Here is a 24,021-nt window from a genome sequence, read left to right on the forward strand (position 1 = left end):
CATAAACCCAGGGCACTTATAGGGACAGGGGCGACAGGTACCAAGGCATTTACTAGTAAAGAAAGCAATTGTGAGTAAGGAATACAATTGGTGCTTGTGTGTGTCTGTGGTGAGGTGGAGTGTGGGTGCAGGGGTGTATGTTTTTGCCAGGTATGAATTGAGTGCAAGCACGTGTGCTGAGGCACCTGATGGATGGAAGGAGGTAGTCAGCCTGGTAAAGTTGTCTCAGCCCTGGGACCTCTGCAAGTTTAGAGTCTGGGGGTCATTAGGCGGAAGGGCAACAGAGGGAGACAGAGTCACTGAGAATGCAGCTTTCATTGGTCACTTCACCTGTTAACCCCAGAGAGGGGGGTGGGGGCCCTGCGTCCTACACTTCCCCCCCCTGCCCCGGGCCTTCTGGCTGGACTGGGGAAGGGTGTCTCCGAGGGGATGAGAATCCGAGCCCAATAGCACCGGGGGGAGCCGTGGGGGCGGGGCCTCCATAGCACCGTAGGCAGGAGCAGTTCAAAGGTCCTGGGGCAGTTCGGAGCTCCTATGCATGTCCAGTATGCAGAGCGCCTTGCAGCGGGAGCGGGGCCAGTCAGTAATAGTGCATTCGGCTCAGGGTGCCGGTGCCCGTGGGGCTGGGCCCCAGCGTGCCGGTGCCCAGCAGATCGGGCTGTCCGGTGCGCCAGATTTCCCGCAGGATCCGTTCCCGCTCCTCCAGCCGCTGTGCCCGCTCCAGCTCCTCCGCGGATGTGAAGACGTTGACGCTCAGGGGCCCGTCGGGCTCCGCGGAGAGCTCCGGGCCAGGCAGCGTGTCGTCAGGGCCCAGCCGCGTCACCGTGTCCTCGTCGTCGTCGTCGTCGTCATCGTCCTCAGCCTCTAGGGTGCTGCTGCGAGGGTCGCGGCGAGGAGCGGGGCCTCGGGGCCGCGGGCGCGGGGCGCAGGAGATGCTGATGACTAGTAGGCACAGGGTGAGCAGCAGGCCAAAGCAGACGCCCAGCACGAAGTAGAGGCCAAAGCTCTCAGGGTTGGCTAGGGGTCAGAGTACAGAAGTCATGGAGGGGCCCTGGAGAGTGGGAGTCATCCCATCTGGAAAGACTCCAGGTTCTAAGTTTGGGAGCAAGGACAGAATCCCCTATTTGGAGGACCTTAGGTAGCCGCCATCGGGCAGTAGGGGGGTGGGGTGGGGAGTGAGGATGGGGGAGGTGCGGCGTAGGTGACTGGCTAAGGGGGGGTTCTAAAGAGAGGGGAGGGGAGGAGGGGAGGGGTTGGGTGAACTGGGGCCGAAGGAGGCAGGGAGGGACCCTGTCCCGGGGCCTGCCCTCACCGCGGATGTGCGCGTAGGCCGCCAGGCTGTTGCTGAGCAACTCCATGTCCCTTCGGGGGGCATCCATGCTGCTTTGGGAGCGCGGCTCCCCTGTCAGCCTGCGAGGTCGGCAAGGTCAGATCCTTCTCCCCCTCTAGAGCCGACCCCGACCCCGCTTCCTCCTCGGGGCAGCTCCGCTCCCTGGAAGGGCAGCCCCAGCCGGTTAGCTTCCACCCTGGAGAAAGCGGCTTCCTAACTCCGTTGCAGACCTGGGCCCTGGCTGGGGGGATCCTTCCTCCGGGCGTGCGCGCCCCAACACGCTGCTTGTCGAGGGAGTGGGCCGCAGGAGGCTCCGTCCCAGGTGGGATCCCCAAACGAGGCCCGCTTTCGCAGTCCAGGAAGCAGGATGCAGGAGACAGACGCGGGAGCCTTCCCCGCTCCCTGGGCGGGCTCCACGGAGCGAAGTCGCCTCCCTCTCCCACCAAGCCCGCCCCGCGGAGATCCCCCAGCCCGGAGGCCCGGGCTCACTCACCGTCAGCGCCGCCCCGCTGCCCGGCCCCGGCGCGTCCGGAGGCCGCAGACACCCGGGGCCCGGCCGCTCCCGCCCCGTCCGGTCCCGTCCGCCCGGCTCAGCTCCCAGGCCGCGGCAGCGCGGGCCGGACACGGGCCAATGGACCAGCCGGCGGAAAGTTTCCTCCGAGGAAAGAGGAGGGACAGGGCGGGGCGGGGCAGGGGGAGGCGGGGAGGAAAAGGGCTGGGAGAGGAAGGGGAGAGGAGGGTGACTGGGGGGGGGGTGCGGCGGCGAGGCCTGAGGGGCCGTCTGCTTCCCCCACAGGAAACCGCTGGGGAGGCCGGTTGCAGGGGCCCGCCCCCAGGCTACTAATAACAACAATAATATTAATGGGCATGGAGTTTTGCCTAGGTGCCAGGCAGTGGGCTAAACCCTTTACTATATATACATATAGTGTGTGTGTGTATATATGTGTGTGTGTATATATAGAGTCTTTTTAGGGGTGAACGTGCAGCATATGGAAGTTCCCAGACTAGGAGTGGAATCAGAGCTGCAGCTGCCAGCCTGCAACACAGCCACAGCGCTGAGGGATCCCAGCAGCATCTGAAACCTACACCACATCTCACTGCAACGCTGGATTCTTAACCCACTGAGCGAGGCCATGGATCAAATCCGCATCAAGGATACTAGCTGGGTTCCTTACCGCTGAACCACAAGGGGAACTCCTACAATATATATATATTTTTTTTCACTTAATCCTTATAACAACCCTATAATATAGGGACCATTATTCCCACTTGGCAGATGAGACAATTGAGTCATGGAGAGACTGAATAACTTTCCCTAACTGGTCAGGATTTAAACCCACTGTTCTCTGACCCTGGGCTCTTAACCCCTTCCCTCAGGAGGCCTCCTGACCCAGGGAAGATTGCCCCTTTCTGCAGCTCAGGTGCCAGCCCTCCCCGCTGAGGCTCAGACACAGCCCAGGGCCAGGCTCTCATCCCCTCCTCCCAGAGCCCCGGTGGTGAGTGTGTCCAGCTGGCCCAGCTCTGGTCACGCAGGGTTAATGAATGTTGGACTCTGGCTTCAAGCCAGGTCCAGGCCAGCCTTGCAGAACCCAGCTCGGGGCCCCTGCTGGCCCCTGTGCTCTTCTGCACCAGATCGAGGGGCAGAGGTATGTTTGGCTCCTGGTTAAACCTGCTTGTGCACGTGCACATTTCCACCTGGGCTCAGGGCTTGTGCCTGCAATGTCTGTGTGATCAGCGTGCAGCCCGGGTCTTCTTCCTGCCGAGACTCCCAGGCCCCCCCTTTTGGGCCCCCCTTCCTGTGCTGGGCTGGGGTGAGGGGGAGGCCTTCTTGGCGGGAGTCTTAGAGAGGAGGAGGGAAGGAAGGGGGAGAGGAAATTGCAGACATAGCTGAAGGCACAGCCTGAGGCCTGTGGGCCAGTGACCCCCCTCTCCGTCCAGGCTGGAGACCCCCACTCCCAGTCCTGAGAGTGGGTTCAAGCAGAGGGCAGATCTGGTTGGGGAAACAACAAGGACTGGCTCCCATGGAGGGGAGGGGAAGGGGACTCTTGGTGTCTCTGTGACTGTTTAGTCTGCTTTGTGGGTGTGTGTGGAGGTATTTCTGCCAATATTCATGTATGTGTGTGTCTCTTTCCGTGTTGTATCTGCTTGAACATTTTGTGGCTAAGTCTGTGTTATGAATCCATTCAGACTAGTCAACAAATGCTAACTGGTGGTCTGCTTAGCACTGATCTGCTTACACTTCCTAGGAATGGGGGTGGGGGAAAGTCAGCAGTAAATAGAACAGACACAAATCTTTGCCCTGGTGGAGCTGACACGAGGGCAGAGGGACAATACATGAAGAAGATGCTCTTGGGAGCTGTCAAGTGCTCAGAGGGCCCTGGACCAGGGGAATGTGATGAAGAGCACCTGGGGTGGCTCCTGCAAGTGACATAGGGCAGAGGCTTGAATCCTGAAAAGGGGGCAGCTGTGCCAGGAACGAGGCGAACATGTCAGGGAGGAATGAGGCCGGCCAAGCACCCTGAGGTAGGAGCATCTGGGGGCACCTCTGTTTTGGGGGCAGCAAGACACAGGGCTTGGTGGGCGGTGGGGTGATGGTGAAGGGGCCTGTGGAGGAGCCTGCGTGTTACTGCATGATGGGAGCCCCTGGAGAGTTTCCATCAGAGGAGTGTCATGGTTCTGTGACGGACTTCACAGTGGAGAGCTCCCCGTGGGGCCACTGCAAGGCAAAGTGGAGGGAACAGTGAGCAGGCGGCCGCCCCCCAGGCTGGCAGCGGCCGAGGGCTTGGACCAGGCTGGCCAGTGGAGGAGGTGAGCCAGGCTCAGATTCTGACTCGGATTCTGCAGGGAGTGTCAGCAGGACTCCCTGGATTGCATGAGGATGTGAGAAAAGTGGGAACGGCTGCTGGGTATTGGGTGCCGAGCACCTGATGAAAGCTCAACCGGGGAGCAGGTTTTGTGAAATCCCAGTTTCCTTTCAGGTGGTTTAGATCTGAGAGGTCCTTAAGGTCTCTGGGTGGAGCCATCAGTTACGCAGGCGCAGCCCCCAGGCGTCTGGCCTAGGAGGGTGCTCGAGAGTCCTCTCCATATGGAACTATGACAGTTCTTCAAGAGAGAGACTAAAGTATTTGAGACTAGGAGTTCCTGTCATGGCTCAGTGGTTAACACATCTGACTAGGAACCATGAGGTTGTGAGTTTGATCCCTGGCCTTGCTCAGTGGGTTAAGGATCCGGCGTTGCCGTGAGCTGTGGTGTAGGTCACAGATGTGGCTTGGATCCTGCGTTGCTGTGGCTGTGGCATAGGCTGGCGGCTACAGATCCCATCAGACCCCTAGCCTGGGAACCTCCATATGCCGCACCCATGGCCCCAGAAAAGACAAAAAAAAAAAGAGACAGCTATTAACAGATGGTCAGAAGGCTGAGAGGTGGCCAAGGCCTGCCATTTCCAGGGCCTTAGGCAAAGCCTGACTCTGCCTCCCCCACAATGGCCCAGCTGGGGGCTGGCCCTGGCTGCTCTGTGGCCTCACCCCACTGCCAGGTCATGGAATGCCTAGATCTTGGGTGGAGGGAAGAAGGGGACTCGCTCACTCAAAGCCTCCTAAGACCTGCTCAGTCCTATGAAGGCCCCCTCAGCACCTGGGACAACTGCTGGGAAGAGGCCCAGTGACAGCAAAAGGAGCAATAATGGGTCTGGATGTTGAACGTCCTCTAGGTACCTGTCCATCTGCCAAACTGTGCTCGCCTGCCTCCTTCCAATCCTCCTGTAACCCTGGGTAGTCTGTGGTGCGACTCCCATTTTACAGAGGAGGAGGTGGAAGGAAGTCATGAAGCCTATGTGCAGCCACATGGATATAAGTGCTGGGCCTGGATTTGACCTTCAGAGCCTTGCTCCCTACCAGTCATCCACGGGGCAGCTCTAGGCCATGGTTCTCCACCCCATCAGACCCATAGCTGCCTTTTGATGATCTTTTGTATGGCTTCCTTTATGCTTCTGAAATGACATTTATGGCTAATATGTACCCACCTGCACCTCTAATTAAAATTAATGTATACTTAAATAATTATATAATTATTATAGAAAATAGGATTTAGAAATATACCGAATGTTTTGTTCTGAAACTAATTTTTTTTCTTTCTTCCATTTTTTTTTCTTTTTTCGATTTTTAAGGGCCACCCCTGGAGCCTATGGAGGTTCCCAGGCTAGGGGTCTCATCAGAGCTACAGCTGCCAGCCTAGGCCACAGCCACAGCTATGCGGGATCCCAGCTGCGTCTGCAACCTACACCACAGCTCATGGCAATGCCGGATCCTTAACCCACTGAGAGAGGCCAGGGATCAGACCCACAACCTCATGGTTCCTAATCCGATTCATTTCCGCTGCGCTACGATGGGAACTCCCCAAAATTTCTTTTGCCATGCCCACAGCATGTGGAAGTTCCCAGGCCATGCAAGGCACCTATGCTACAGCAGTGACAGTGGGAGCTACTAGGGAACACCTAAAAATGTTTTAATCAAAAGTTAATTTATAATGTTTTATTAATTTCTGCTATACAGTTATACACACACATATATACAGATTCTTTTGTTCTTTTCCTTGGTGATTTATCACAGCATATTGAATACCGTTCCCTGAGTTGTACAGTAGGACTTTGTTGTTTATTCATTCTCTGTATAATAGTTTGCATCTGCTAACCCCAACTCCCAGTTCATCCCTCCTCCAGCCCTCTCTCCCTTGGCAACCACAAGTCCACTCTCTGTGTCTATGTGACTGTTTCTGTTTCACAAAAGTTCATTTATGTCATTTTTTAGATTCCACATATAAATGATATCATATGGTATTTGTCTTTCTGACTTCATTTGGTATAGAGTCTCTAAGTCCATCCATGTTGTTGCAAATGGCTTGGTTTCATTATTTTTATGGCTGAGTAGTATTCCATTGTTTATAAGAACCGGGAGTTCCCGTTGTGGCTCAGTGGTTAACAAATCCAACCAGGAACCATGAGGTTGTGGGTTCAATCCCTGGCCTTGCTCAGTGGGTTGCTGTGAGCTGTGGTGTAGGTTGCAGACATGGCTCGGATCTGGTATTACTGTGGCTCTGGCGCAGGCCGGCGGCCACAGTTCCGATTAGACCCCTAGCCTGGGAACCTCCACATGCCGCGGGTACGGCCCTGAAAAGACAAAAAAAAATTAAAAATGCCATTGTTTATAAGAACTGTATCTTCTTTATCCATTCATCTGTTGATGGACATTTAGGTTGTTTCCATGTCGTGGCTACTGTGAATAATGCTACTATGAACATAGGGGTGCATGTATCTTTTCCAATTATAGTTTGTCTGGATATATGTCCAGGAGTAGGATTGCTGGATCAAATGGTAACTCTATTTTTAGTTTTGTTTTTGTTTTGCTTTTTAGTGTTACACCCGTAGCATATGGAGGTTCCCAGGCTAGGGGTCCAACTGGACCTACAACCGCTTGCCTACACCACAGGCACAGCAACACCAGATTCTTAACCCACTGAACAAGGCCAGGGATTGAACCCGAAACCTCATGGTTCCTAGTCGGATTCGTTTCCACTGCACCATGATGGGAACTCCTATTTTTAGTTTTTTGAGGAAACCCCTATACTGTTTTCCACAGCGGCTGCAACCAACTTACATTCCCACCAACAGTGTAAGAGGGTTCCTTTTATCCACACCCTCTCCAGCATGTGTTATTTGCAGATGTCTTAATGATGGCCATTCTGACTGGTGTGATATCTCATTGCAGTGTTTTTTGTTTGTTTGTTTTTTGTTTTTGTCTTTTTAGGGCTGCACCCTTGGCATGTGGATGTTTCCAGGCTAGGGGTCTAATCGGAGCTACAGCTGCTGACCTGCGCCAGAGACACATCAACACAGGATCTGAACCATGTCTGAGCCAGCTCACGGCAACACTGGATCCTTAACCGATTCAGTGAGGCCAGGGATCCAACCCACAACCTCATGGTTCTTAGTCAGATTTGTTTCCACTACACCACGATGGGAACTCCTCATTGTAGTTTTGATTTGCATTTCTCTAATTAGCCAGGTGAAGTGTATTTTCATATACCTGTTGGCCATCTGTATGTCTTTGGAGAAATGTCTATTTAGTTTTTCTGCCCATTTTTTGATTGGGTGGGTTATTCTGTTTTTTTTTTTTTTTTTTTTTTTTTTGGTTGTTGTTGTTGAGTTGAATGAGTTATTTGTATATTTTGGAAATTAAGCCCTTGTCGGTCACATCATTTGCAAATATTTTCTCGCAGTCCATAAGTTGTCTTTTCATTTTGCTTATGGTTTCTTTTGCTGTGCAAAAGCTCTTAAGTTTGTTTAGGTCCCCCCCACACCATTTGTTTATTTTTTTACTTTTCGTCTTTTTAGGGCCGCACTCTACGACATATGGAGGTTCCCAGGCTAGGGGTCAAATCAGAGCTGTAGCCACTGGCCTACACCACAGCTCACAGCAACACCACTGAGTGAGGCCAGGTACTGAACCTGCGTCCTCATGGATGCTAGTCAGATTCATTTCCACTGAGCCACGGTGGGAACACCCTGTTCGTTTATTTTTGCTTTTATTTCTATTGCCGTGGGAGATGGCCCTAAGAAAACATTGGTACAATTTGTATCAGATAATGTTTTGCCCGTGTTCAGTTCTAGGAGTTTTTTTTCCCATCTATTTCTGTGTTTCCAGTACTAGATTTCGTTTTTTTTTGTTTTAGGGCCACATCTGAGGCTTATGGAGGTTCCCAGGATAGGGGTCCAATCAGAGCTACAGCTGCTGGCCTGTGACACAGCCACAACAACGCCAGATCCGAGCTGTGTCTGCGACCTACACCACAGCTCACGGCAATGCTGGATCCTTAACCCACTGATCAAGGCCAGGGATCGAACTCACAACCTCATGGTTCCTAGTCAGATTCGTTTCTGATGTGCCATGACGGGAACTCCACTTCTAGGAGTTTTATGGTGTCATGTCTTATGTTTAAGTCTGAGCTATTTTGAGTTTATCTTTGTGTGTGGCGTGAGGATATGTTATAACTTCATTGATTTAGCTGCAGCTTTCCTAGAGTCCAACTTTCCTAAGACACCTTGCTGAAGAGACTGGTTTTTTCTCACTGTATATTCTTGTCTCCTTTGTCAAAGATGAGTTGACTATGGGTATGTGGGTTTGTTTCTGGGCTCTCTATTCTGTTCCATTGATCTCTATGTCTGTTTTTGTGCCAACACCATACTGTTTTGATTACTGTAGCTTTGTAGTATTGTCTGAAGTCTGGGAGGGTTATGCTTTAAAAATATACTTTTGTCCTATAACAGGTAAGAACTAAAGGGTAATGCTATCTATTATTATTATTTTTAAATGATTTTTATTTTTTACATTATCATTGGTTTACAGTGGCTATGTATTATTCGTGAAGTGATTCATTGCTGGGAAGGTGACAACTGTGGAGAGCAAACCAACACTGGAATATTGTGCCAGCGTCTGAAACAGTGAAGAACTCTTGGTAAAGTTCTGAACAAAGCAAAGTACAAATTCCCTCCACTTTACACAGTAGTTGTAGTCCAGAAAATTCAATATATATTATGTATACACAGGTCCTCTGTGTTTATACATAAAATGGAGTTGGATTCTTGGCTCCGATAATTGTAAACAAGTTTTCCACTCCTGTTCTGCGGGATATAGAATCTGCTTTCCTTGTAGGCTTGTCCCTGGCCTCCCCCTCCCTTAAATGCCAGCAGCACCCACCCACCCTCTGACACTGTGACACCCAGCCCCGCCCCCAACTCCCCACCCCCACGTGGACACAGAGAAAAGCCTCCCGCCCTGGTGGAGGAAGGGGTTAGAGGAGACCCGCGGACGTGGTCAGGGACATGGTCATGTCCCCTCTCTTAGGAGGTGACTTTCTGAGCTAAGGGAAATGCGGGAGGGGCCATGCACATACTTGGGGGAAGAGCCTTCCAGAAAGAACAGCTGATGCAAAGACCTTAAGGTGGAAGCTGCTCGGCTTCAGGGTCAGCAAGGAGGCCGTGGGTGGGACAGGGACGGAGGGACAGCCAGGAAGTCAGAGAGGGGTCCGGTAAGGAGCCCTGCGGTGCAGAGCCTTCTGAGCCACACACGGGCCTCTGGAGGTCCCCTGCACGGCTGGAGGCCGTCAGAGGGATGTGAGTGGGAGAGGCACAAACGGGACTTTTAAAAAGACTCACTCTGGCTGTCATGTGACCCCCCAGGCTGTGGCAGGGGAAGAGGGGGCTCAGACGGGGTGGTCGCAGGAGCTGTGGGAAGGGGCTGGGTTGTGCCCAGCGGCCCATAGGCTCAGCAGTGGGTTGGACTCAGGGTACAAGAGGGAGAGAGAGGGAAAGACACGAGGCGTCAGGGCTGGCCTAGCTTTGGGGCTTGCCCAGCTGAGGCTCCGAGCCCCCATTTCCTCACTTCCTTTCCCACTTGAGATCCCGCCAGGGCTCCAGGCCACCCTCTCTTTGAAGCTGCTCTCCCCAAGGACACTGGGGACCAGGCGGTGGCTGTTCGGTGGAAACATCTTGGTTGGTTGGCTTCTCAGGAGTCTAGGAGGCTGTTCATTACACCCAGCTTTCTGGTAGCTTCCCCTTGCTTTGCTTCAGGGCTCACAATAAAAACTGGTAAAAGGTGAGTTAAGAAGTTTGGATCAATAAAGCAACGTGGGAGCTGGATGCTAGGCCAGTTCTGGGCGCTGAGGACACAAGAGCAAAACAAAGTCCCTGATCGCATGCTACTTGCTATCTTAGGTGTTGCTGAATGGTGCCCTGGTGATAATGGTGCACAGAGCAGAGGCTGAAAACGGACATGAGGCCTGGGGCGCTGTGGCTCTTGGAGCCAGAGTGTGGCCGTGGTGAGCTGGGAGCGAGGGCTGTTTCTGGCGCTGCATCTGGGCGAGCTCGACAGATAAGGTAATGGGAGCCATTTGGACAGACTCGGGAATGGCCGGGAAGATGGGGGCCACTTGGCTGCTGGGGTAGCTGTGGGGGCAGGGAGAGAGGGGGGCCCTGGAGCCGCTCTAAAGACTTAGCGGAGGACTAGGCCTTCCCACATCTTGGAGAAGTACCACCCCTCTTGCTGTGTGGACACGAGCCTGGGAAGGGACACCTCCAGTGTGGACCTCTGCTCCTTCTGTGACCTGGGCCTGCGTGAGTCTGCCTGTGGCGTGCTGCTGGGGGGTGGGGGGGCAGCTCTCCTGTAGCGTCAGTGCTGTGATGCTCAATCTGCAAAGTCTAAATTTAGGCGAAGGAAGGAAGGAAAGAGGAAAGGAAGGAAGGAACCCCCCTGGTTTCCTGTGGAGGGGAAGGAAGGGGAGGGAGGTGCAGGAAAAGGCCTGGCCCTTCTTATGCCAGCCCCTGGCTGGGCACGTGGGCACAAAGGCAGCCTCTCTGGCTAGGGTGCCCCCCAACCCAGGTGGGGGTGTGGCAGGGAGAGAGGACCAATACGCTGCCAGTGGCAGTGGCTCCAAGATGCCTCCTTCCTGCCAAGGAAGAGAGTCAAGCAGGGAGTCCCCCTTGGGCACGTAGGGGGAGGGAGGCTGGACCAGGGGCTGGGAGAATGCCCAGGTCTGGCCCCTTCCCTAGTCAAGCCAGCACGGGCTGTGGGGGGCAGGGGGCGCCCAGGGCACCTGGTGGCAGAGCCTGGCGCTGCCAGGCTGGAGGGGGAGATGGAGACGCAGGCGAGGAGGGTAAGAGATGATACAGGCCACAGTGGCTCCAGATCAGGAAGTTTTATTGCTGACATGCAGGAAGAGTCCCCATGTAGTACAAAAATATGACTTTATACAAACTTTTTTGTGACTTTTTCCATTTTGTTTCTTTACAATAGGACTTCTCTCAGCGTGTGACACCCAGTGAGGGCAGACCCAACCTCCTCTCATTCGCTCTGCAAGCAATTCATCAGACACATGGGTTGGCCTTGGAAGGGGCCAGTCTGTCCGAGAGGCTTTGCAGACCCAGAGGATATTGCTTGACGAGGAGGCGGAGGACCGCGCGAGGTGGCCCGGCTGCCGGCCGAGGGGCTGAGGTGAGGCCCTCACGGGAGGACAGTCCCAGCACTGGGAGCCCTGGGCCGGACTGCATTTCCACTCCCGTAGGAGACTTCTTTTCGCAATAAATATAGAAAAGTGGGCATCCCGGCCCCCAGCACAAGACCCTGGCTCTCAGCAGCTGGACGGCTGAGGGAGGCAGAGCCCGGTGCTCAGGGGAGGAAGTGCCGGGCTCAGGTGGGCCCCCACGGACCCACTGAGGCAGAGGCACGGGGCGCCCAGGGGCTGGGACGGGGCACGGGGAGGAAGGGGCATGGGCGGCCCTGCTACTGCTGGCAAGAGGTGGCCCCATTTTTTCCAGATGGGGAAACTGAGGCACAAGGAGGTTTGGGAACTTGCCCAAGTCACTCACAGTGAGTCAGCTCTGGGGGAGGGGCAGCTCATTCTCTGGGAAACAAGGTCACGCAGGCCTCGGTCACCTCCCCACTGGGGAACAAGAGCAGGCAGGCAGGGCCCGAGGGCCAGGGGCTGCCTGGAGGGGAACTCTCGGCCGCTCTGAGGGCCAGGCCAGGAAGGGTCTCTGCTTGGCGCTGGGCAGGGCCGAGTCCAGGGAGGGGAGGGCACTCTGGTGAGAACAGCATTTCTGGCAAGACGGGCATCCACTTCAAAATCGCGGCTCAAAAAAGGGCAGCAGGGCTGTTCTCAAGCCAGGCCGGACCCCCCAGTCCCTATAATTCTCTCTGTAGGCCCCAAAGCCCCCAGGAAGGACCCTGGTGGCCTGCTGGGAGGGACACCACACCTCTCAGAAGGCAGGGGCAGGAGGGGAGAAGGGTCCCCATTCTCTGAACGCAGAGGGCTGACGGGAGCGAGAAGGCGGGCAAGCATGCGGGCCCAGGGCACCCTCCTCAGCCGCCCGCCAGGCACCCTTCACATCTGTGTCGGCATCACCTCGGTACCACGGTGAGAGGTGGAGGAGAAACCAGGGCTAATGCAGCACCTCAGAGAAACTGAGATGGGAGAAAGAGAACCGAGTCTAGAAAGGCCTCCCCATCACCAGAAACAAGGAGAGACAGATGGGCTGGAGGTGGAGGGGGGGCTGGCAAGAAGGGGCTTCTGAGCCTGGGAGCGAGGAGGGGGCCCACCTGGGGGGCTGCAGACTCCCTGCTGTCCAGCCAGGCTGGGGACAGGGAGTGGCCGCGGGCCGAGCCACCTAGAGATGGCAGAGAAGTTGGTTTCAGTACAAAAATAAATATATTTGAATTCCACTTAAGATGAGGTGACAGTTTTCCAAAGCTTGGACTGAGGGGCCTGGGGTCAGAAAGGGAGGGGCAAAAACAGACTGTGAGGGGCCTGGGAGGGCAGTGGGGAGCAGGCCTCCGAGTGGGGAGCCAGCAGTGAGCTGCACTTTCAGCTTATGTGGACTGTGGGGCACAGCTGCCCTGGGGGTCGGGGATCGGGGGGTCGGTGGCGGTCAGGCCCCTAGGCAGGTGGGCTCCCTCCTCCTCCCTCTCACTCAGTCCAGAGACAGCATGGTTAAAGAGACAGAGGTAGATTAAAACGTCATGATTAAAAGCAGATTAGTTATCTAGGCTTCTCAGATTAAAAAACCAAACAATCAAGCAATCATTCCAAAAGGTAGCTTCGTGGTACCTCTGCTGACCCCATGTGCCCTGGGCTGGCCCTGCCCCGTCCCCACTGCAGCCTGGGAGAGTTCAGCACGACGGGGCGGCCCGGCAGCCAGGCCACCGGCTGGGGGCCAGGAGAGGCGCTGGGTGGTGCTGGTGCCCCTGCCCGAGCTGCTATTTCCGCAGGTAGCGCTGCGCCAGGATGGCTGCGTCCAGGGGGTTCATGGGCTGCGCGTCGTGGCCCAGCCGGCGCACGGGCGGCACGCTGCCGAACTGCCGCTTGGGCACCCAGCTTCGGGCCTCGTGCACGGAGCTCTTCTCCTCGGCCAGCAGCAGCTGCTGCCGCATGTAGTTCTCAAACTCGTACTGGGAGCACTCCTCCGTCACCTTTGCCTGCGCCGCAGACAGACAGACAGACAGGCAGACATGCAAAGAGAAAAGAGCAGGGAGTGTCAGATGGCCGGCCTCGAGGCCTCCCTCCCCAGGCACCACATCTAGTGGCCAAGAGTGTGGGTCCCTGAAGCCCTCCAGCCAACCTGGGCTTCGCCTTGCTGGCTGTCCTGTGTGTCACTCCGACCTGTGACCTCCCTTAACTCACTGACCCCAGGAGAGGTCACACTCCCAAGCAGGCTTAGTGGCCTCCTGTGGAATGGGCCAGTGAGCTCCCCTCACAGAGGTTTTCGAGAAGCCGGTTGGGGCCAGTGTTAAGAGAGGGGCCGGGGCCGGGGGTGGCCAGCACCTGGGTGACCCTGTTTCTCTATCTTGCCCCAGGCCAAGCTCCCTGGAACAGCCTAGGCACAGTCACAAACTGAAGTGGTAGGTCCCTGTGCTAATCCTCAGAGGGGGAAAGCGGGCTGTGGAATCAGACCAGGGTTCAAGGCTCAAGCTCCACTGAAGCAGTGGAGCTGTGTGACTTCGGGAATATTACTTGACCTCTCTGAACCCACTTCCTCTCCAGTGAAATGAGGATAAGAACACAGGTCACCCAGGCTTGTAGTGTGGACCGAACGAGGTCTTTGGGCTGGGCACTCACTCACATGCTAGTGACGGTTATTTTTAGCTGCTGAACAGCTCTGGGTGTGGGTGGCAGCTTGGGGCGAGGGCCTGGAACTGTCCAAGGGCCAAGATGCTCTGCTGTGGTCCTGGGATGGCTCCTTCTAGTTCAACCTGCCCAGTGCTCGCTGTGGGGGTCCAGGGTGGCCCAGAGAAGGGGGGGTACTTAGAGCTTCCCTCCCAGGACTCAGCCAAGCCCGCCCTCCAGGGGGCACCCGAAGATCACCCGCCAGCTGCTGCCTAGCACCCTGGTCTCTGCCCCCACCCAGGCCCAGCACTTTCTCTGGGGCAGGGGAGGGGAGGAGAGAAAACTGGGAGAAAATGAATCATCTGAAAAACGAAAGCAGAAAGGGCGACAAATAACTGTGTGAGTCAGAGGGGCAGACAAGTGTGACTGTTTAAAGGGCCAGCATGTGGCAGAGCTAGGGCTTGGGCAGGAAGAGGAAGCTGAGACAGGGCCAGATGAAAGGCAGGCCTCGGCAGCTCAGGCCTAGGACCCGAGTCTCTCTTTCCTGCTCCAAGCGCCGAGGAGAGGCTGAGGGCGCCCTGCTGCCTGCTGGGAGCTGCCCCCTCTGCCCCAGACCAGCCTGCCATTCCCTGGAGGCTGGTGCCTTGGGACGTGGCTAATGGTCTGCTGCCCCTCCCACCCCCACCTCACCTCCTGGGAGCTGTCTGCATTGCTCATTTGGTCGTCGATGTCAGGAACCACCTGCAAAGGCCCGCTCAGAGATGACAGCGACTGCCTGCAGGGGAGGCAGATTTACGTCAGGCTGGCTCCAGGCAGCCCGGGCTCTGTCCCCCAGGCCTAGACAGCGGGAGCCCCGAAAGGCCAGGTCCCCACTCCCCCAAGACTTGGTTGGAGTCGACAGACCTGGGATGGGTCCCAGCTCAGCACCTTCTTCCTTACAACACTGCCTCTGCTTCTCGGAGCCTCAACTTTCTCACCCAATAAATGGGGGCAATTTCTAGCTCAGAGGCTATGGTGAGAACCTGGTAAGATAACGCCCACCCCACAGTTGGCATTGACTGGCATGCAGGAGGTGCTCAGCCCTGGCTCTGCCTGCACCCTCTCGACCTTGCCCCTGGGGACAATGTGGAGATCTGACTCTGCCTGGTGGAGAAACAGGCCCAACCTCAGGCTACTCCTCTGAGTAGGAAGGGCAGTGCCTACGGGTGGGCAGCCCTGCCCCTGTCCACTTACCATGATGCGATGATGGCACTGAGGGCCTCCAAGACATCGGCAGCAGCCAGGCGCTGCTGGGGGTCGAGGACCAGCAGTTTCCGGATGAGACACACGGTATTCTCAGAGACCCGCCCGTCCCTGATGTAGGAGAGAGGGGTAGTGAGGGGTTCAGGCTGGCATTGAGCCTTGGACCCAGGACTCCAAGCCTCACTGTGCTGGTTCCACCCCTCAAGGCTGTGGGGCTGGACTCCCCTCCCCGGCCTGGGGTGGGAGGACTCACTCGGGGATGGTGTACTCGGCAGCCTTGATCTTGCGGAAGAGCTCCTGCGGGATGCTGTCGTAGAAGGGGAACTGGCCGTAGAGCATGGTGAAGAGCACCACACCCAGGGCCCACATGTCGCTCGGCTTGCCCCGGTACGGCCGGCCTGCGGGCACACGGACACACACGCACTCAGCCCGGGGCTGGGAAGGGTGGCTCTGGGCTTCCCGGCTACGTGCCCTAAGTCCTGCCCCTGGGACCTGGCCACCCTCGCTTCCGGTCGCCCTCCCTGCCTCCTCCCACAGTGAACCTCTGACTTTCTGCCAGGCTGGTTCCTGCTCATGCTCTGGAGACCCAACTCCACAGGGGGTGCCTCACCTCAGTGCGACCCCGAGAGGAAGGGGTCACACTGGGCCTTGCTGACTGTGAGTTCTTAGGCACTGGCCTGGCCCTAGCACCCAGCAGAGCGGAGCAGCTCGGTGGGCAGGTGGCTTCTAGGGTGCATGGAACGAAGAACGGGTGCCCCTCCCCCAGCACCCCTCCCGCAGTCACCATCCCAGTGCCATCTGTCCCTCGCAGCACTAGGTTGCTTTGTGCGATTACTCCCTGTCTCCTGCACCGGAATGTAAGCTCTTAGGTGCAGGTGGCTCTTTGCTCACCACTGAGCCCCGGTGCCTGGTGTGGACTTGTGTATCCACTAAATGAATGAATATCCAGCTAAGTACCCTGTGCTACGCATTCCTTGGCTGTGAAACAGAGAGGAGCAGGCATTTAATGGAGCACCTACTCGTGAGAGAGCTGCAAGAATCACTCTTCATTAAATCTATGACTCCATGATTTAGATATTTTCTATTTTTCCAAAGAGTACAATGAGGCACAAGGATGTCACTTGTCCAAGGTCACGGCTGACTGCAAAAGCCCTGATCTCCAATTTTTAGGACAATCCAGCTGCATGACGGCAGAGCTTCTCCCACATGTCAGCTGCTGCCTGACCTGCTCCAAATGTGAAACAGGAGAATAACTCAAGCCTTTCAGAAGCTCTTGCCACCCAGACTGTGGGACAGTGTGTCACCTGGTATGCCAGCAGGCCCAAGGCAGCCCAGACCCCTGAACACCACGCAACTCCTAGGGGTGTGTAAGGGGCGCTGCCAGGCGCCTCAGTGTCATCTCCCCGCATGCCAGGGAGTGCCCAGCTCACCCCCATCCCTTCTCTGGTGGCTGGAGAGGTCTTTGGGGTGGGGGGCACTGGTGCTGAAGGTCTCACGAGGACCACTGAAGGTCAGGAGGTTTAACAGGGTGGGCGTGTGCTCATGTGCACACCAGTGTTGTCACAGGGTTCGGCCTGCCCTTTGGGGGCCCCACGGACCTCCTTCTCCGAGCCAGCTCCTTCATCTGTGGACGGGATGACACTGACACTGGCCTCACAGCTCACTACTGTGGGCTGTACACTTCTGCCCAACCCGGGACAACAGGCAGGTCTTGGAGCCAAGCCTCTCGCCTGGTTTCCCTGGGGTTGCAAGGCCCCCAGCCCTTTCCAAACCTTAATGCCAAAGAGAAGCCTGGGTGACCTTGTGTCCTGACCCCAAGGCCAACTCGGGGGCAGTCCCTTTTTCCCCGAGCAGGGTCACCAACACAAGTCCACTGGGCCAGTCCTCTCAGCTCTGCATGGCTCCACAAAGTGCAGTGTGTCCCTGGCAGCAGCTAGAAGGTGAGGTGGTTCCTGTCAAGAGGCCTGAACTGCAGGCCAAGGAGGAACGAGCACTGCTGCCAGGTCAGCCTGAGCCAAGACCTGCCACATCGGCCCTGACCCCGGGGGCGGTAAACGGCCTAGCAGACAAGCTCTCCTGGGAGCCCCAACCATCTGCTGACCTTCCCTGCAGCTTTGGCTTTTGAGGAAACACAGAATTTCAGGCTCTCCTTTGCATAATGACAATGCCAGCTAATGCTTATTGAGCCAGGCACTAGGTTAAGGCCTTACTTAATCCCACAGGGACCTACTGAAGTGGGGCTATTATCATCCCAATTTTTTGGATGAGAAAAGAGAGGCACAGAGAGGTGGGTAACATTCCCAAGGTCGCGGAGTTATTAAGCAGACTATGAACTGTGAGAGCAAGGCCAGGCCTGCCATGTCAGAGCTTCACCTGGTGCTGAAGTCTGTGCTTGGCACACAGAACCAATGAAATTGCAGACCCAGGATCAGAACCCACTTAAGTCAGCCCACTTCATCGTCTTGACGACGTGGGGAGGCAGGACTATTTTTGTCTTGTAACCCATGAGGAGCCTGAGGCTCAGAGAGGGGGTTGAGGCCAAGTCACACAGCTGGTAATTAGCAAGGCCAGTCCAGAGCCCGGGTCTCTTTCTGATGCAGGGGGTTCCTCTGTTTCATTCTGAGACTGGCACGAGCCTGGAAGAACCAGAGAGGAAGGTGGAGTGACGGCACACATCAGCTACCCCAGCCTGATGCTGCTGAGGAGGCCCAACCAGAAGTAGCCCGTCCACTCCCAGGCCTGCATGGCTCTGGGCTGAGGGGGGCCCTGGTCCAGCCTCCTGGCTCTGTCACCTACAGAGTTTCTTTCAGGACTCTCACGGAGGGTATCCAGGCTGGGCTGGGCCAGGTGGGGAGGGGTGCTCAGGGAGTTGGGGTGCACCCTGGCACCCAGATCCTTCTAGCGGAGGCCAGAGTGACTCCAACCAAAACCCCCAGGCTGGGAGAGTGGCACCACTGCCCGCTGCGGTGGTAGCCACGGGAGAGGCCTGGCGTCCCGGCAGAACCCTCAGCCGGGAGAAGGCCTCCAAGAGGACTGCAAACGCCTGGGGCAAGTTACACAGCCTGCTCCCCGGGAAGACACACACCTGGGGAGGAGGTTCTGCCTCTGAGGAGGGAGCGCAAGTGTGAGTGCCAGGGATAACGGGCCCTGGGGACAGCCCCGAGACCCTCGCCTTGGAGGGATGGGAGCAGATGTGAGTCCCTGGTCCCTGGAGGGAAGAGGACGGAGGGACTCCAATATGGCAAAGGACAAGCAAGATAGAAGAGAAAGCCTGAGGAGACAGGTGCATGGGCTTGGGCAGGAGGCAGCCCTGGGACAGAGCCTGTTTTCTGGTTTACTATTAGCTATGATTTTGAACAAGAGGTCTGATCTCTCTGAGCCTCAGTTTTTCTCATCTGTAGAAATTTTACCTCACAGGGCAGCAGTGTGGTTTTAAACAGATGATGCAAGGTATATTCTCAGTAGAGCGCCCGGCACCTCATGGTTGGGTCGGCAGGTACCACGTACACGATTGACTTCTTTTGTGTATTATCTGCCTCAGCCCCACCGCAAAGCCAGCTCGCCATCCACGGAGACAGGATGTTTGTCTGCCTGGTTACTGCTGTATCCAAAGTGTCTACAACAGAGCCTTGTACATGGCAGGCCCTCAGTAAATACCAGCAGAATGAAGAAGTGAATGAACGAACGAAGGAGTGAGGTCTTTGACATGCAAACCTCTTCACGGTAACCCCAGTGAAGACCTGGTCAAGGGCTTCCTTTTGTACTCGAAACAGGCCTCCATCAGGCCTCGTGTGGTTGGACCCCCAGCCACCTCTCTGGCCTCCCCTTGAACTTCCTGAGAGCGATCTCAGGGGCCATCTGGTGGTTTCTCCAATGTGCAGTGCCACCTCCGCCCAGTCACAGCCCCTAGTAGGTTCCCATTTATTCTCAGGATCTCAGCTCAGAGGCCACTTCCCCAGGGAGGGCCTTTGAGCGCCCATTCTTCACACACAGAGATAAGCGCTTCTTCCTCTCCAAGCGCTCATCTCAGAGAGAATTAGTGATGATTACCAGCTTTTTCTGGCATAAGACCCCAGATTTTGTACCTGGAGGGACAGCACTGGTTTGGGCCACCACTGAAACCCCAGCACCTGGCCCAGGCCCTCCCACAGACACAGTCTGATTCAGATCCTGCTTGTATGAATGGCTGCAGAACCTGGCTGTGTGAGGCTCGGGGCCTCTGCCTGGCACCTTGAACATACCGCTGAGCACGTCTGGACTGATGTAGGCCGGGCTCCCCCTCTGGTCCTTCAGCAGGTCCCCCTCGCTCACAAGATGCTTCCCGAGGCAGAAGTTGGTGATGGTTATCCGATGCGTCCTGGGGAGGGAGGCAGAGGGTGAGCAAACCTCGGTGTCTGTACGCAGCCGCGCCAACCTCGTCCAAAGAGCAAAGGAATCACACCCACAACCTCTTCTGCTCCTGGCCTTCGCCGTGGCTGCGTGGGGAGGGCCACTGCGGGTGCCAACACAGGACAGTCACCCTGGGTTGCCTCCAGCTGAGCTGTCCCCGCAGAGATCACTCTGACCAGGGCAGTGTTTCAGGGTGCCCCCGCCCCCCATGACCTGCACCCTGGCTGAGTCTTGGGGCTACAGCTTAGGGCTTGGAACGGCTTGCAGAGATTTTCCAAAATGACCTCACGTAGCATCCAGACCGGGGTGGGAGGGATGGACGGGAGATTGAGTTCAGTTCTCTCGTTCACACATGAGGAAGTCCAGCAGAGCCTTAGAGGCCTCCCTTGAGTGCCACTTTGTCCCCCAGTGCTAATCCCTTCGGTCATCACCCTTGCCATTGTCACAGCATCATGGACAGTACAGAAAACTAATGCTTACTGAGCCTGTGGTAAGTGCAGACACGGGCTCAAGTGCCCGATGGGGACTGTTTTCACTCCCCCGCCCCCCCCGGGCCCTGCACCACGATAGCCTATGAGGGAGACTTTCTCACTGCCCACTGTGCAGATGGCATAATTAGGACACAGAGAGGTGAAGGGACCTGCCCAGGGTCACACAGCTAATGAGCAGTGGAGAAGGATCCTACCTGGGTCTGTCTGAGTGCGTCTGAGTCTGCACTCTGAGTGACACCAGTGCGGTGCCCACCGTGTCCCTGGACTGTGCCCAGCCCCTGACTCTCCCTTCTGTTCCATCTGAGCTGATTCACGCCTGGTCTTCTGTAGACTCTACACTGACTTGGAAAACCCCACATCCCCCAGCTGAGAGAGCTGCTTTGAGAGCGGCTTTGGGCTCTGACCCTTTCTAGGAAGCTCACAATGAGAAGTCAGTGGCCCAGTGAGGACGCTGTACACCACCCCTGGATGTGGACGAGCTGGGGTGCAGAGCTTCCTTGGCCTGGGGGGAGCAGGGAGGAAGGGCACCTCCCCACCCAAAGGTGAGCCGGGCCACCTGCCAGGCTCCGGGGTTGGCCAGCTGAGCAGAGAAGGTGAGGAGGACGGCAGGAAGGGAGGCCCCACCAGGGCCCCGGGTGGCCTCTCCCTAGAAGAGCCTCCAGGGTGGGAAGGAGGTCGGCTCAGAGGCACACGTGTGCGGGGCTGCGTTCAAGAGGCTCCAAGAGCCCTTGAGCCTTCTTGGGGAATTCTGTTGGCAAAGGCTTGGGGCAAAACAAAGGCCAGTCTGTCCTCGGTGTTCCAAACGGAAACGCTGACTCTCGCTCTCCGAACAGGCCTGCCCTGACACATGCCACAGAAACCTGCCTGGTGGCCCCTGGACTGGCTGGAGCCTGAGAGCACAGGCGAAGGGTCTTGGCCAAGGATCGTGTCAAGAAGTGGCCTGCTCCCGCTTAGCACCACCTGCGTCACTGTCCCGAGCACAGGACTGCTCAAGCCCCTCGTCCGCCAGGGCCGCCCACAGCAGACACACCGCGTTTTTCCCCTGGTCAGAGCTGGAGACACTGCGAGGTCAGCTCAGGAGGGTCCAGCAGGGCTGGGAGTCAGATCCTGGGTTCTAGTCCTGGCTCTGCCCCTTCCTGGCTGTGATCTTGGTCATGCGAGTTAATTTCTTGCTAACCCTCAATTTCCTCATGCACAGAACAGGGAAAATATTAGCACCTAAGTCCCAGGGCTGTTAGGATTTAACGAGATAAGAAGATAATCCCAGGGAAAGCCCTGAATCCAGGACCTGGCAGACAGGGACTGGTTACCAACTGCTTGCTCAGATGGGACCTCCTCAGACAGTGGGCACAGCTGGCAGAGGTTACCATCTGAGACCCCAGGGAAGGCAGCACCCCCAGGCGGGGGGTGAGAGGAGCCACACGGTGACGACAGGCCTGGAACGCACGTGCCAGTGCGGCGGGCTCTCCACTCCGCCCTGCCAGCAGGGCTTGCCAGCTGCCTGCATGTGGGGCTCAAGGAAAGCTCGGCGCGACGCAGCAGGGCCGAGCTGGAGCCTCTCCCACAGGAAACCGCACAGGCAGCTCTGAGTCCTCCCAAAGCCTGGTGACGCTCCCCGCCCTGCCACCATCACCCCAGACCCCTCAGGCGCGTCCTGGCAGGAGGGACGCGGGCAGCAGGGGTGAAGGGGGGAGTCCCGTGTCAGCATGACCTGCTGGGAGTCACTCCAGCTGTGGCCCTCAGGCTACCGCAGCGTGGTGTCCTTTTCTAGGAACTGGGTGTGCGACATGCCCACCTGGAAAGAAAGGAGGACGGCAAAGAGCCCGCAGCAAGCCTCATGGAGTCCCAAAAGGGGATTTCAGATGGCAACCCTGCCCTCTCTCCACAGCAGGGGGACTGGTACCACAGCTGCCCGAGAGCCCTTCTCCCCATTTCCTCTGCTGTGCTGGGGGCCTCCAGCTTGTCACTGTTTCTCCAGCTGGAGTGAGGGCTGGCCTGCTGGGCAGGAAGGGGCTGGAGCTCCCCCAGGTCCACCTTTGACTTCCCAAGGATGAAAGGGAGGCCCCAAAGGGGGAAGGGAAACTCAGAGAAGTGCATGGTACCACAGCAGAGACACAGGAACAGGCCCTGGGCACTCAGCGTGGTTTCTGCAGCACAAGCTCTGCCTTCCAGGCACCCAGGCCTCACATGAGAGGTGCCCAGAACCTCTGACTGACCAAAGCACAGGAAAGGGATTACTGGATTAAACAACTGTATAACTGAGACACTCGAGCGCAGCGCGCGCATGCGCGCGCGCGCGCGCACACACACACACACACACACACACACGAGCTGCTATAGCTACACTGGCCTTACTCAAGGGAGATGTGACCTGAGGACATTTCCAGAACCAAGGGCCTGGAGAAGTGGGAGCAGAAGCTAAGCCACCAAGCAGACAAAGAGGCCTGAGCTGCTGGCCTGGTTAGCAGCACAGGAGCCCCTGACATCACGTGCCCATAAACACCTTCGGGATGCTCACCTTGAGCCAATAAAGGGCTGCGTGGAAGGCTGGGAGGACACGACTTCTGCAGCCAGATGGACTTAAGTGTTCAAAGCATATGCCCTCTTTGTGAAGACTGAGCCTGCGGCTCAGAGTGGGATGCAGGAACGTCCCACAGAAGGCCAGGAGCCGAGTCTCCTGATGCCAAGACAATGGGCTCTCAGGGCTGGGAAGCTCTGCATTCTCCAACACCTGCCCTCCTGGGGCCGGGGCATGGGGGACCTTGCCACTGGCATCCTCATCAGCCACCCATCACACAGTGGGCCTCACCTCCAGAGGGAGCAAGCGTACAGGCCCCCCAGGCCCCAGCTGGTCTAGCACGAGACTGCACTTTCGGGGGGCCAAACCCTGCCAGGCAGTCTCAGGTCTTGGGCCGGTCTCTGCAGGGAGGAATAATCACCTCCACTTCCACGGAAGAGGGCATGGAAACTCGGAGAAGTGCATGGTACCACAGCAGCCTCTCAATACACAAGTGACTTAATCCATGGGCGAATAATCAAATGAATGAGCCCTCCCCGTCTCAAGGGTAATTAGGAGGCAGTGCTGGGCTGTGAGCCAGGTCTGACCCCCAAGGCCTGCTCCTCCCAGCTTTGCTCTCTCTCAGCTGGTCAAGGGTTCAAGCAGCCCTGAAACCCTGTTTCCTTCCCTCCTCCCCATGCAGCACTTCAGGACCCAGTTTTTACCACCTCACTTTCTCAGGCTGGCAAACCTTTACTCATGCTTCATGAACTGACACTGCCCCGCTCTGTCCTATGCACACAGGCCCTCCATTAGAGGGTGGTGTCTGCCCTCTGGTTGCCCCCATCAGGCCATGAACTCTGGGGGATTGTCTGCAGCCCCAGTGCCAGGTGAGGCTGGAGACAGGCTGAGCGCTGAGGGGCAGCGGCACCCTCTCGATGGCATCTTGGGGTGGCACTACAAGGCCTGGTGCCCCACGCCCCTCCACAGAGGCCCATCTCCCTGTGGCCACTGTGCCGTTGGCCATTTCATAAGGATAGCGGGCCCAGGGCCCTCCTGGGTAGGCAACCACATTATGGACCAAATCCCCACCACACCTCTTCTGCTATGAGGTGTGTGCTGCCTGCCATCTGCAAGCCCTCCGACCCACTTGAACACCAGGAGGTGAGGGTGAGAGGCTCAGGGGGAGCAGGTGGCAGAGGCCTGGTAGTTCCAGGACCATGTGCACAAAGAACGCTCCCTACTCATCGGTCCTGGGCCCTGGTATGGTTGGTGTCCCTTTGTCAGTGCCCAGATCACTCGGAAGGGCTCTGCTCGGCTTGAGTGGGGTGAGAGTCTGAGGCAGGAGCCTTATGTGATTTCCCTCTGCCACTGGCTCACCAAGGATGCTGGGGTGAGCCACCCAGATCCCCTCTAAGATC

General features: G+C 56.9%; 2 protein-coding genes and 1 long non-coding RNA gene across 8 annotated transcripts in view; 1 reads left to right on the forward strand and 2 right to left on the reverse strand.

The window, feature by feature from the left end:
* Positions 1–296: 296 nt before the first annotated feature.
* Positions 297–1,989, reverse strand: EVA1B (eva-1 homolog B). Of its 3 annotated transcripts, none has more exons than XM_021095937.2 (3): positions 1,824–1,989; positions 1,313–1,410; positions 297–1,017 (listed from the first exon to the last, which is right to left on the reverse strand). In XM_021095937.2, exons 2-3 carry the CDS (start codon positions 1,377–1,379, stop codon positions 581–583), a joined length of 504 nt encoding a protein of 167 aa, XP_020951596.1. In that variant the 5' UTR covers positions 1,380–1,410; positions 1,824–1,989; the 3' UTR covers positions 297–580. The 3 variants fall into 3 exon arrangements, with proteins under 3 accessions (XP_020951596.1, XP_020951595.1, XP_020951597.1); XM_021095936.2 differs by having other exon boundaries at positions 1,313–1,492; XM_021095938.2 differs by lacking the exon at positions 1,824–1,989 and adding an exon at positions 1,561–1,769.
* Positions 1,990–3,195: 1,206 nt separating this feature from the next.
* LOC106508711 (uncharacterized) lies at positions 3,196–12,605 on the forward strand. The gene is made up of 4 exons (XR_014807463.1): positions 3,196–3,853; positions 8,731–8,839; positions 10,098–10,259; positions 11,176–12,605. It is a non-coding gene; the product is annotated as an uncharacterized LOC106508711 (long non-coding RNA).
* The window catches only part of STK40 (serine/threonine kinase 40), a 43,181-nt gene continuing 30,222 nt past the window's right edge, over positions 11,063–24,021 (reverse strand). For all 4 annotated transcript variants that reach the window (XM_084963923.1, XM_021095940.2, XM_021095941.2 and 1 more), the window contains 5 exons: positions 19,465–19,580; positions 15,477–15,621; positions 15,215–15,334; positions 14,672–14,756; positions 11,063–13,353 (listed from right to left, as the gene is read on the reverse strand). In XM_084963923.1, coding sequence (XP_084820049.1) covers positions 13,135–13,353; positions 14,672–14,756; positions 15,215–15,334; positions 15,477–15,621; positions 19,465–19,580 — 685 coding nt within the window. In that variant the 3' untranslated portion in view covers positions 11,063–13,134. The remainder of the gene's footprint in view (positions 13,354–14,671; positions 14,757–15,214; positions 15,335–15,476; positions 15,622–19,464; positions 19,581–24,021) is intronic.

The sequence above is a fragment of the Sus scrofa genome, chromosome 6 (genome assembly GCF_054392235.1).
Source record: "Sus scrofa isolate SSC_HxYL_T2T_F1_AM1 chromosome 6, Sscrofa_HxYL_maternal_Yorkshire_Landrace_v2.0, whole genome shotgun sequence".
NCBI classification, from domain to species: Eukaryota; Metazoa; Chordata; class Mammalia; order Artiodactyla; family Suidae; genus Sus; species Sus scrofa.